The 13557-nt window shown below is 34.5% G+C and overlaps 1 protein-coding gene across 2 annotated transcripts in view; it reads right to left on the reverse strand.

Moving 5' to 3' along the window:
- RASA1 (RAS p21 protein activator 1) overlaps positions 1-13557 on the reverse strand; it is a 133550-nt gene that overhangs the window by 42665 nt on the left and 77328 nt on the right. For both annotated transcript variants that reach the window (XM_010354685.2, XM_010354684.2), the window contains exons 7-8: positions 5853-5905; positions 2619-2769 (exon numbers count right to left, since the gene is read on the reverse strand). In XM_010354685.2, the coding sequence (XP_010352987.1) occupies positions 2619-2769; positions 5853-5905 (204 nt within the window). The remainder of the gene's footprint in view (positions 1-2618; positions 2770-5852; positions 5906-13557) is intronic.

Here is a 13557-nt window from a genome sequence, read left to right on the forward strand (position 1 = left end):
ACTAAGGAGATGACTATGTGTTTTAAAGCAATAAGCATCAAATCTATGAAAATCAGTAAACATCAAAGGTTTTTGGGCTCAGTAACTGTAAAATACAATCAATCCACTGTAGCACCTCAATGTTACAATGTAATTGTTTTCCATAAACTGAGAGAAGAGGAAACCATTGGGAAGTACAGTTTAGATTGTCCACGAGCAAATTTAAAAGTGTGTGGCAACCAATCAGATAGGTTTTTACCAATGAGCTAGACTTAGAGTTTTTTTAAAAATTACTCTTCCATTCATATTCTACCCAGAAACACCAAAATAAACCGTCAGGGGAGATACAACAAACCAGAATATTCTAGACATTCATATAAGTTCCAGCCATGAAATAAGACAGATTTACATCTCAGAAAACTAAAACATATTCAATGTAAACTTACTTTTGAAATAAATGTGAGCTTCTAGAGACACTATGTTCTGTACTTTAATTTTTGTAATGCACTTAGCACATAAAACCATGTGCACTCTTCTTGAAGTCTAGATAGATGTTAATATTGTCTCATCAAGGTCTAGCCAAAATCTATTGTCTTCCTTCTCACCCCCCACTGAACTCTCATCTACTGATGAGAGTTTATATATCCCCTGAATTTATCACAGTCTGCATACCACACTGTCTTTTCTAATAAACCTGAGCACTAATAATGAAGAAACTGTATCTTTTTTTTTAATGTGTTTACACAGGATTTGTACAGTATATTTCACGAAGTAGTTAAGTCAATAAATGGCTGCTGAATTAAATTTGCTATTAAATGCCTCTTCTGCTTTTTTTTTAAAAAACTCTGAATATAGGAACATTAAAGTTATGTCTTAGTTTCTAAATGAAAGACATAACTACTATCCCTCTTTATCAAGGTCTCGTGTATAGTTAACGGGGAGATGGGACAGCAGAGTATGGTTGTGTTAGATTTATTGAAAAATCTTACTTTATATGTTTATATCTAACAATAAACAATAAGCACAAAGATTTATCTTCCTAGGAATTATTTCTGACATTACTAACATTAATGCTGAAATGAAGTATATATTTCCAAAACAATTACAAAATCCTTCATTTTCACACACCTGATTCACATAATTTGGGGCTTTTTAAAAAAGTTTAATATTAAATATAGAAACAATAAGATGAATGTATAAACAAATTCACAGGGAAGTATAAAAAAGTTCTGGGGGAATGGTCAAGGCCACTAAATTAACATACATTTAACTTTTTAAAAAAATCCTTATTTTGAAAACATAATATTGTAATAATTTGGACAGAAATCTACTTAAAATACTTCTTTCTTCATGTTCCATCATGGTTTTTAGCAACAAAAAGCGACCACCTTTACATGTTTTACTGACTGCCTCCAGTATGTACGAAGAATTTCCAGTTTTGTACGATGTATCATAAGGAAGTTTGAGTTAGTAACAAGACGAACTTCAAAAAAAAAATTCATGTAAATTATTTTATCTTTAAAAAGGATCTCAATATGGACATTTATTTAAGAAGACGATATGTTTTCAATGAATTATTTTGTATGTTCTAAATCTCTAGAAAACTGGAATGGGGAAAAATTACATTCTTAAAGAGCTCAAATTGCAGCTAGCTGTATTTTCAGTGAAGACATCTAGAACTCAGATTGTTATGCAGAAAGTACTCAAGCAACCTGTATATGAGGTAGGCAAAGGGGTACAGCTGCCTAGACTCACTCACATCTTACATCTGATGTCTTTTAACAGTCAACTGAGCTTCTAGCAAGCAAGTAGAAGAACTTGTTTTTGTTTTTTTCAGATAAACAAGTTACAGAATCTCTATTCACTCAAGTGTCTAGTTTGATAAATTATAATTTGGATAGAGAACGCTGCTGTGGCAGAGGGGTTAAACCAGGCAAATATAAGCGTTTTAGAACAAGATTATGCTAGCCCCTGAAATAGGAAAACAATGCTACTCTAGAGTTACTAGGTATAGGAAAACCTTTACAATCACAAATTATTATTTTCTATTTGACAGAAAAATTGCTGACATTCTGTCATATGGTTTCTTCTATTAACTTATTTTCCTAATCAAGTAACTATAATTCATTCTGAGTTTTGGGACAAACAATGAGTTTACTTTGAAAGTGAGAAGTAAAAACCAACAATCACAGATAAGAAATGTCAACTTGAGAACAACTCAATTACATAACATCTGTATAATAAGTCTCAGGTACCTTTAGAAACTTTTTTTTTTCCTACTAAAGTATCTCACTGATAAAATAATGTTGATATATTTTATTGTCCTTAGATATTTTGCTCCTCCTACAGATAATACATGGATTTAGTAAATCTGCTGCAAATAGCTTACGTCTAATTTTTAAAATCACAAAAATTATTTTGGAAGGAAAGTATAAGTTACTAATTTGTATTCATATTTGACACTGTCTAAAGAATTCTTCAGCATAACCACTGTGAAATTATATTGAAGGTCTTATAATTTTTAGAAGTTAGAAACTTTTATATAATTTTATATAATTTATATAATACTGAATACTGTATTATCGGGGTTTCAACTATTTTTGCCAAAAGCAAAAGATAACTAAAAAATTATGATTTACCTGTTATAATACCGGCCTCCCATCATAAACTGATTGTTTGGCGTTGGACATATTTTAAATCGCTGAATATTTTCATTGGTCCGGAAATAAAGTGAATAATCACCAGGAGTATTATCTGAGGGTCTCACAAGAAAACTGCAGACTTGACCAACTGTAAAAATTAAGCTGTTAGTTTTTCCCTAATTATCAAATAAAAAAGAAAAGATGTTAAGTAGTATTCTTACAAGTGCATTCAAAGTCATAAACATATGTAAATTTTCACCAGGAACTTGTTTTATTTAAGGACAATTTCTTTCAAATTTTCTGGTTTATGATTCACAACCATCCATGTTGCTTGTCTGCTAGCTCTCTGTTGTATCTTACCAGCTTTATTTCTATTTTATTTTATTTTATTTTGAGACGGAGTCTCGCTCTGTCACCCAGGCTGGAGTGCAGTGGCGCGATCTCGGCTCACTGCAAGCTCCGCCTCCCGGGTTTATGCCATTCTCCTGCCTCAGCCTCCCGAGTAGCTGGGACTACAGGCGCCCGCCATCTCGCCCGGCTAATTTTTTGTATTTTTTAGTAGAGACGGGGTTTCACCGTGTTAGCCAGGATGGTCTCGATCTCCTGACCTCGTGATCCACCCGTCTCGGCCTCCCAAAGTGCTGGGATTACAGGCTTGAGCCACCACGCCCGGCCTTCTTACCAGCTTTAATACATAAAAATAGAAAGCAGAAATTTTGCAGCAGTAACTTCTGATCAGTAATATCTACAACTGTCATAATTTGGAAGGAACCTAAGCACAGTTAGGGAATACTGGCTAAAAATGCTAAATTCTGTTTGTAAATCCTTGTAATAAGAAGATTCTAAAAAGTGAAGACCAGTTTTGCTTAAGAATACTCTGTGCTTTATCAGTGTTTTCAATTAATCATTAAACAGTAATGACTGTGCCAGGCACAGTGATATATGCATATAATCCTAGCTATTCAGGAGGATCACTTGAGCCCAGGAGTTTAATACCAGCCTGGACAACACAGCAAGATCCTGCCTCTTAAAAAAAAATTAAAAAGTAATGACTGTAATAAAATAGAACCAAAAGCTTTTCACAAAGGTAGATTCAAAACAACTGAAACATGTATATACGTTATCAAATTCAATACACATACACTATATTTTATTCAATAGATATGCTCCTGAAAGGAATTATAGAAGCAAATTATCATATGTTAAATATATCATATTAATTTTAGAGAAGTATTTCTGATATCTTTGATTGGCAGTGACTCATACTACTAAGATGCTCTGCCTTTTCTCCATTTAAGTCCAAATGATCCAGTAAAGATCAGGACTTGATTGTGTTTAGGAAAACACAATGAATGCTTAGATTATAAGATATAAAGTTTGGGGGCAAATTACAATAGTTCCAATCATCCAGTCAAGGCACATATTATCAAGTAACTTCGTGTTCAGTAAAAAGAAAAAAATAAATCTCCTTAAAAAACTGAATCTTCAAGGCTTAATATATAAGTAAACATAAAAATTACAGAAATTGTATAACGTGGGCTAAAATGAAAGTGTTTCTAAGTTGATACAACAAATTTTAGTGACAAGAATCCAAGACACTCTCTAAATTTCTTCTAGAATATGATAGGAATTTCATGCAAAATTATGCATGCAAGTCCTTATTTGTACTTCTTAGGAGAGAAAATCCCACCAGATCCTCAAAAGAGGACATGACACAAAGAAAATGCAAACTAATGTAAGGAAATTAAGTTTAGCTCCTTTTCAACCTTGCATGCCTTAAAACAAAAGTACCTCAAGTACTTGATGGTGCAAGTTCCAAAAAAGAAACATATCCAAAATTCAATAAATTCACTAAACTACATATTTTTGGTTCCATACTGAAATAGCTGATAGAATGTCATTTTGGTTTAAAATTTCTTCTCTATTACTATCATATAGCATTATCATGATCTTTTTCATTTTTTGAACCTACTTAACGTACATCTTCACAATAAAATTGAGTACTTCAAAAACTATCTCAAATCTTTCAAAAGAATAAATTATTACTTTAAAATGCAATGCTTTATGGATTAAAACAATTCAGATTACCTCTTTAATAACTAGTGTTATCACAAGAATCTATTTCATTCAATATTTCACAGAAACTATTGAACAGTCAACATTTTTGAAGAACTAAAACTTTTAAATTACATACTAAAGCTCAAACTTGTCTGAAATCTTTATAAGATGTGGTTTGCTGAAGAAATGCTTGGTATTTAAATTAATTCAGCTTTAGATATTTAGTAGGAATAAACAATGACAGGATGGTTAAAACCACATTACAAGTCAATTTTTACTTTGTATTTATAAGCACAAGAGTTTTGGGAAATGTTAAAATGAATACATATTAAATAAAGCTCAATCATATAATTCCACCAAGTATACAAAGATAAATACAAGAATGTCTTTTATAGCTGAACAGCAAAATAATAAAAACAATATAATATCCTTCTTCTGAAGACCAGTTAATTAGCCTGTAATCCCAGCACTTTGGGAGGCCGAGACGGGCGGATCACGAGGTCAGGAGATCGAGACCATCCTGGCTAACACGGTGAAACCCCGTCTCTACTAAAGAAATACAAAAACTTAGCCGGGCGATGTGGCGGGCGCCTGTAGTCCCAGCTACTTGGGAGGCTGAGGCGAGAGAATGGCGTAAACCCGGGAGGAGGAGCTTGCAGTGAGCTGAGATCCGGCCACTGCACTCCAGCCTGGGAGACAGAGCAAGACTCCGTCTCAAAAAAAAAAAAAAAAAAAAAAAAAAATGAAAAGTTTAAATCCATAAAAAGAGTAATGAAAATTTTTATCTGCAGATACAAAATCATCTCCCAATATGTATCTAACATGAAAAAAGTGTGTTGAATGTTCCTGTCTGTGTAGGTGCAGGGGTGAGAAAGAGAGATTCACAGAGACACAGAAAACTTCTAGAAACATATGGAAAAAAAAAACTATCACCTAGTGTTACTTCTGAGGAAGTGGACAGGGGCCTGGGGTAAAAGAAAAACACACTTTACTAAATTTTATAATACATGTATGTTTAAAATAGAAATAAAAACACCAGGTTCTTAGCACTGGACACGAAATTGTAACATGCATAAACACTAACTGAATGCTAAAGGCAAAACACATGATAAATGGTTTGTTCACTTTTTTATTATCTTTAAACAGACATTAGAAAAGCAAGTGAATAAGTACCTGTCATTAGTAAATTATAAGCTTCCTGTTTGGAAATCTTCCCATGGAACCATCTTAAAAAGAGAATAAATTAGATATATAAAGTCCTTTTTGTTATCATCATATGATCAAAATTAAACAACCAATATAGTAAGTTTAATTCAGTGATATAATAAAATAAATGCAATTAATCAGATCATCTCATTATTACATTTTAATACATTTTATATACATAATTATATTTAATTTCAACAAAATGTAGTAAAACTAGGAACTATCAAATATAAACTACAATTTTCATTACCAATACAAAAATGGCAATAATTTTTAATCCTGATAATAACAAACTGTTGTAGGTCTTTTTTTTTTCTTTTTGTGGGGTAAGGGGGAGGAGTAGTTCAGATACAACCTATTCCAGAATTTCCCTGAAAAAATTAATGAATTCATTTCTGAATTTTCCTGTAACATCTGATAAATTCTCTCTTCAAATAAAATCAAGATGTTGACTCTTACGTTGCTGAAAGTCGGAATATAAGATTAGGTGATAAGAATGAGTGGATACTACCATCAAGAACTGAAAGAAGTACTTAGTGTTCCCAACTCTATTTGAGCTAAAAACCTATCAAACTAGGTTGCTATGTATTTTATATTCTGTATTCTTAAATTAAGCCTTTAGAAATTATTATAAATGACATCACAGTCAAGATATAGAGCATATAATAACCTAAGTATTTAAAGGTTACCTACAAATAAAATTATATATCTAATTTAAAAAGTTAATTACTAGTCATCAAAGTACATAAAATCACCTCTTATTTAATTAAAGGCTTATTATCTATCTTGCTGATTAACACATCTTAATGCCAGGCTGACAATTCCCAATCAACTATTTACTACTTTGTTGGATCTTCTTAGGGTCCACAAGTATTTTTAATAATAAAGAGCAAGCTGGAAAGTAAACATAAGACTAAAATATGTAAATGCTCAAAAGTCCAGTGTGACAGGTTTAGAGGTCGTTCACATTGTTTTAAATGATCCATACAATTATTACTGGTGAAGTATGAAAATATAACTGAATTTTTACATTTTCACATGAATGAAAAGGTAAACTTTTCTTTAACACCATTCCAAGCATTAACTCACTAGTTCAGATCTCCTGGTGCTCCCTGTGTAAATTTTGAATAATATAAAGCAAGAATACAACAACTAAAACAGTTCAGACTACAAATAGTGAGGTTCTATATTGCATTCAAGTATAGGCTAAATGACCACTTACTACAATGCTAGAGCAAGATTTTTATATTCTGGAGGAGAGTCAACTAGATGACCTGACCTCCAAGACTAATCCTCTACTTCTACAGTTTGAAAAAAAATTCAAAAAGAAAAGGGTAAAAAAATGACAGGGTTTACAGATGAACAAGATTATTTAGCATAAGCATACAGTCTGAAGCCAAAGTGGCAATATCACTTTCTAGAGAATTTTAGTTTCATTCTTCAGACGTTTATTCCCATATAAAATTTATATATTTCAACCACATGTTTTCCAACAGTGATAAAAAGATGAGTCCCTGCTCTTATGAAGTTCCCACTCTTAGGCCAGGTATGGTGGCTCATAATCCTGTAATCCCAGTACTTTTGGAGGCCAAGGCAGGAGGATCTCTTGATCCCAAGAGTCCAACACCAGCCTGGGCAACATAGACCCTATCTAACTACAGAAACTATAAACTATGTAGAAAATATAATAAGCACAGTGACAGGCACTGCCAAAGGCATTCTGGGAATAACAGAGAAGGGTACCAATTCTGTTGAGTGTGTAGAGAAGAAAATAAAGGAAGATTTTCTAGAGGGAAGTGATAAATGAGCTAAGTATGAATGAAAGAATTCTGGCCTAGGAAGCAGCTTGAGCAAAGGTATAAAGAAAAATACCTAGGAGCAATGGCTCACACCTGTAATCCCAACACTTTGGAAGGCCAAGGTGGGAGGATCACTTGAGGTCAGGAGTTTGAGACCAGTCTGGGCAGCATAGTAAGACCTGATCTCTACAAAAAAAACAAAAAAATTACAACATTTGCCAGGTGTGGTGGTACACACCTGTAGTTTCAGCTAACCAGGAGGCTCAGGCAGGAGGAGCACTTGAGCCCAGGAGTTTGAGGTGAACTATGATAGCACTACTACACTCTGGCTTGGGCAATGGCAAGAACCTATCTCTAAAACAATAAAGAAAAAAGTATTATGCATTTGAAGACCTACATGCTGGAGACTAGGAAACTAGAGATGATAAGTGCTAGGAGTAGTAAAGGACAAAATAACCAGATAACAGATCATTTTTTAGGCTCTGCTAAGGTAAAAAGATGGAGAATCAGTGTAAGATTCAATTTTTTAATTTGTATTTTTTCTGTTTTTATGGGTAATGTATACAACTATTTTGTATATTTTTATGGGGTACCAGTGATGTTTTGATACAAGCATATAATGTTTAATGATCAAGTCAGGATAACTGGGGTATCCATCACCTCAAGTACATATAATCATTTCTTTGTATTAGGCATATTCAAATTCCACTCTTTTAGCTATTTTAAAATATTCAGTAAATTATTTGGTAGCACCCTGTAGTGCTACCAAATACTAGATTTTATTCATTCTATCTAGGTGTATTTTTGTACTCATTAGTCAGCCATATTGTATGCCCCTTCCCTGCTACCCTTCCCACCCTATGGTAACCATCATTCTACTATCTATCTCCCTGAGTTCAATTTTCTAATATTTTGCTCCCACATGAGTAAGAACACATGGTATTTGTCTTTCTGTGCCTGGTTTATTTCCCTTAACATGGTATTTTCCAGTTCCATTCATATTGTGAATGACAGGATTTCATTCTTGTTTATGACTGAATAGTATTCCATTGTATGCATGTACTGTATTTTCTTTATCCATTCATCCACCGTTGAACACTTAGGTTGATTAAACATCTCGGCTATTGTGAATGGTGCTGAAACACAGGAGTGCAGCTGTCTCTTTGATATACTGATTTCCTTTCTTTTGGATATATACCCAGCAGTGGGACTGCTGGATCACATGGTAACTTTATTTTTAATTTTTTGAAGAACTTCTATGCTGTGCTCTATAGTAACTGCACTCATTTACATTCCCACCAACAGGGTACAAGGGTTCCCTTTTGTCCACATCCTCACCAGCATTTATTACAGCCTATCTCTTAGATAAAAGTCATTATAACCGGGGTGAAATGAAATCTCATTGTAGTTTTGATTTGCATTTATCTGATGATTAGTAAAGAATGGTGAGCATTTTTTTCACATACCTGCTGGCAATTAAGGATTTTAAGTGAAAATGTGATACAATCTAGGTAGAGTATTCCAGCTACTGGATAAAAGGATTTGATGAGGCTAAAGAGTCAAGGGAGATCAACTTGGAGGTTACTGCTATATCAAATCCTGGCAGGAGATTTAAAAAGGCCTGAGCTAGAATGTAGTTTTAAGATTTGAGAAGGTGGTAAACATTTAAGAAATACTTTAGGAGATAAAAATCATCAGGACTTGGTGTCTGTATCATGTGAATAGGGAGCTGGAAAGAAACTCAACCAAAGTTATACCATCTATTTAATCTCAAAGGTTACTTGTGGATGTTACTGAGGACACTTTAAAGAATTCGAAGTACTGCCTCACAGCCACAGTCCCTATGTTAGGAAATTAAAGGAAACGAACATACACATAAAATAAACCAACAATGCAAATTTACGTTATGCTAAATACCAAATAAGAAATTACGTAAGTTAAGAAAAATAGAAGAATGACAATGTTATCAGATAAAAAAAGACTTCCAAGTGAAAGTGGGATTTATATTTTATACTATGAGAAAACTGATGTAGCTTTACGTGTTTATTGGCATTTAACCTACATTTTTAAATTTAAAATTCCATTGCTACTATCAAAAAAAAAACCACCTAGATTTATGGTCTTTTTTGAAAATCAGAAGGATTTAACAACCCTAGGCTCACATTCCTACACGTATCAACTAGACAACTAAACAGTGATTACCTTACAATAGGCAAACACTTTCTCGTTTTCTACTTCCCACAGTTTTCCCTAAGAATATCAGTTGCCATTTACTACCAAGCTTACAGTGGGTTTTTTTTGATAGTACGGACATAGTTCCATGTACCTTGATCTCTAGCAAAGAGGGAAAATAAGAAAAGATTATTGTGTCTAAAGAAAACTGGGAATATATATACTTGACCCGCTTCACTTGCTTACACTGTCTGTCTGATTCTTCCAAGCATTAATTAGAATTTGCAACTCCTAGCTGGACATAGTGGCTCATGCCTGTAATTCCAGCACTTTGGGAGGCTGAGGCTGGTAGATTACTTGAGGTCAGGAGTTCAAGACAAGCCTGGCCAACATGGCAAAACCCCATCTCTACTAAAGGTACAATAATCAGCCTACAGTGGTGGTGTGCACCTGTGGTCCTAGCTAACTCATGAGGCTGAGGCAGAGAATCGTTTGAATCCAGGAGGTAGGAGTTGCAGTGAGCAGAGATCATGCCATTGCACTCCAGCCTGGGCGACAGAGCAAGACTCTGTCTCCAAAAAAAAAAGAAAGAAAGAAAAAGTAACAAAAAATAATTTGAAACTCCTGATATAGGTAGAGGAGACTTCAAACTAATACAAACAGCAGGGTATAGTCTCACTAATGGAGTCTATTTTGTAGCTACAAGAAACAATAAAAATGAACTCAGAATATATCTTACATATGCCACTTACAGAAGGGTCAAGCACTAAATAAGGTGACTTCAAATGGAGTAGTCAGTTGAATGTTTTCATATTCTAATGGTTAGAAAACAGAAAAAAAGCAAACACTTGAGGCAAGCCTCAAGTTCCATCCATAAATGCTGAAAGACAAGAAAAAAATGTACTGAAAAGATATTAGAAGATGAATAGTCTATTAAAATGTGAGTAAGAGAGAACTGGGATTAATGGTTCAGATCTTTAAAAGAAAACTTACATATACATAAAATCAGTTTGAAGATTATGAAAAAAAAAGACCTTGCAGAATCTTATTAAAATTGTGAAGAACCATTATTTTGGGGGGATAAAGATGTGGCTATAAAACAAGAAGGACTATGAATAACCAAGAAATACTATGAATAATTTTAAAATGTGCCGAATTGTGACATTCATAATGTTATAAATGTAATGTTTATTGAAAGTCTTTAGTGTGGTGATAAAAAGAGTTGTATTTAGTTATCAGCTACCTTTTATTTTAAAAATAATACTTTATCACTAGATCCTTAAGAAAATATTTAGAAATCAGTTCCCTGAGCCAAATTAAAAAGTTAAGTCAGTCCAAAAACTTTTTTTTTTTTTTTTTTTTTTTTTTTTTTTTTTTTATTATACTTTAAGTTCTAGGGTACATGTGCATAACGTGCAGGTTTGTTACATATGTATACTTATGCCATGTTGGTGTGCTGCACCCATCAACTCGTCAGCACCCATCAATTCATCATTTATATCATGTATAACTCCCCAATGCAATCCCTCCCTCCTCCCCCCTCCCCCCTCCCCATGATAGACCCCAGTGTGTGATGTTCCCCTTCCCGAGTCCAAGTGATCTCATTGTTCAGTTCCCACCTATGAGTGAGAACATGCGGTGTTTGGTTTTCTCTTCTTGTGATAGTTTGCTAAGAATGATGGTTTCCAGCTGCATCCATGTCCCTACAAAGGACGCAAACTCATCCTTTTTTATGGCTGCATAGTATTCCATGGTGTATATGTGCCACATTTTCTTAATCCAGTCTGTCACAGATGGACATTTGGGTTGATTCCAAGTCTTTGCTATTGTGAATAGTGCCGCAATAAACATACGTGTGCATGTGTCTTTGTAGTAGACTAATTTATAATCCTTTGGGTATATACCCAGTAGTGGGATGGCTGGGTCATATGGTACATCTAGTTCTAGATCCTTGAGGAATTGCCATACTGTTTTCCATAATGGTTGAACTAGTTTACAATCCCACCAACAGTGTAAAAGTGTTCCTATTTCTCCACATCCTCTCCAACACCTGTTGTTTCCTGACTTCTTAATGATTGCCATTCTAACTGGTGTGAGATGGTATCTCATTGTGGTTTTGATTTGCATTTCTCTGATGGCCAGTGATGATGAGCATTTTTTCATGTGTCTGTTGGCTGTATGAATATCTTCTTTTGAGAAATGTCTGTTCATCTCCTTTCCCCACTTTTTGATGGGGTTGTTTATTTTTTTCTCGTATATTTGTTTGAGTTCTTTGTAGATTCTGGATATTAGCCCTTTGTCAGATGAGTAGGTTGCAAAAATTTTCTCCCATTCTGTAGGTTGCCTGTTCACTCTGATGGTAGTTTCTTTTGCTGTGCAAAAGCTCTTTAGTTTAATTAGATCCCATTTGTCAATTTTGGCTTTTGCTGCCGTTGCTTTTGGTGTTTTAGACATGAAGTCCTTGCCCATGCCTATGTCCTGAATGGTACTACCTAGATTTTCTTCTAGGGTTTTTATGGTATTAGGTCTAACATTTAAGTCTCTAATCCATCTTGAATTAATCTTCGTATAAGGGGTAAGGAAAGGATCCAGTTTCAGCTTTCTACTTATGGCTAGCCAATTTTCCCAGCACCATTTATTAAATAGGGAATCCTTTCCCCATTTCTTGTTTCTCTCAGGTTTGTCAAAGATCAGATGGCTGTAGATGTGCGGTATTATTTCTGAGGACTCTGTTCTGTTCCATTGGTCTATATCTCTGTTTTGGTACCAGTACCATGCTGTTTTGGTTACTGTAGCCTTGTAGAATAGTTTGAAGTCAGGTAGCGTGACGCCTCCAGCTTTGTCCTTTTGACTTAGGATTGTCTTGGCAATGCGGGCTCTTTTTTGGTTCCATATGAACTTTAAAGCAGTTTTTTCCAATTCTGTGAAGAAACTCATTGGTAGCTTGATGGGGATGGCATTGAATCTATAAATAACCTTGGGGAGTATGGCCATTTTCACGATATTGATTCTTCCTATCCATGAGCATGGTATGTTCTTCCATTTGTTTGTGTCCTCTTTGATTTCACTGAGCAGTGGTTTGTAGTTCTCCTTGAAGAGGTCCTTTACATCCCTTGTAAGCTGGATTCCTAGGTATTTTATTCTCTTTGAAGCAATTGTGAATGGAAGTTCATTCCTGATTTGGCTCTCTGCTTGTCTGTTGCTGGTGTATAAGAATGCTTGTGATTTTTGCACATTAATTTTGTATCCTGAGACTTTGCTGAAGTTGCTTATCAGCTTAAGGTGATTTTGGGCTGAGACGATGGGGTTTTCTAAATATACAATCATGTCATCTGCAAACAGGGACAATTTGACTTCTTCTTTTCCAAACTGGATACCCTTGATTTCTTTCTCTTGCCTGATTGCCCTAGCCAGAACTTCCAACACTATGTTGAATAGGAGTGGTGAGAGAGGGCATCCCTGTCTTGTGCCAGTTTTCAAAGGGAATTTTTCCAGTTTTTGCCCATTCAGTATGATATTAGCTGTGGGTTTGTCATAAATAGCTCTTATTATTTTGAGGTACGTTCCATCAATACCGAATTTATTGAGCGTTTTTAGCATGAAGGGCTGTTGAATTTTGTCAAAAGCCTTTTCTGCATCTATTGAGATGATCATGTGGTTCTTGTCTTTGGTTCTGTTTATATGCTGGATTACGTTTATTG

This window comes from Rhinopithecus roxellana, chromosome 3 (genome assembly GCF_007565055.1).
Source record: "Rhinopithecus roxellana isolate Shanxi Qingling chromosome 3, ASM756505v1, whole genome shotgun sequence".
Taxonomy (NCBI): domain Eukaryota; kingdom Metazoa; phylum Chordata; class Mammalia; order Primates; family Cercopithecidae; genus Rhinopithecus; species Rhinopithecus roxellana.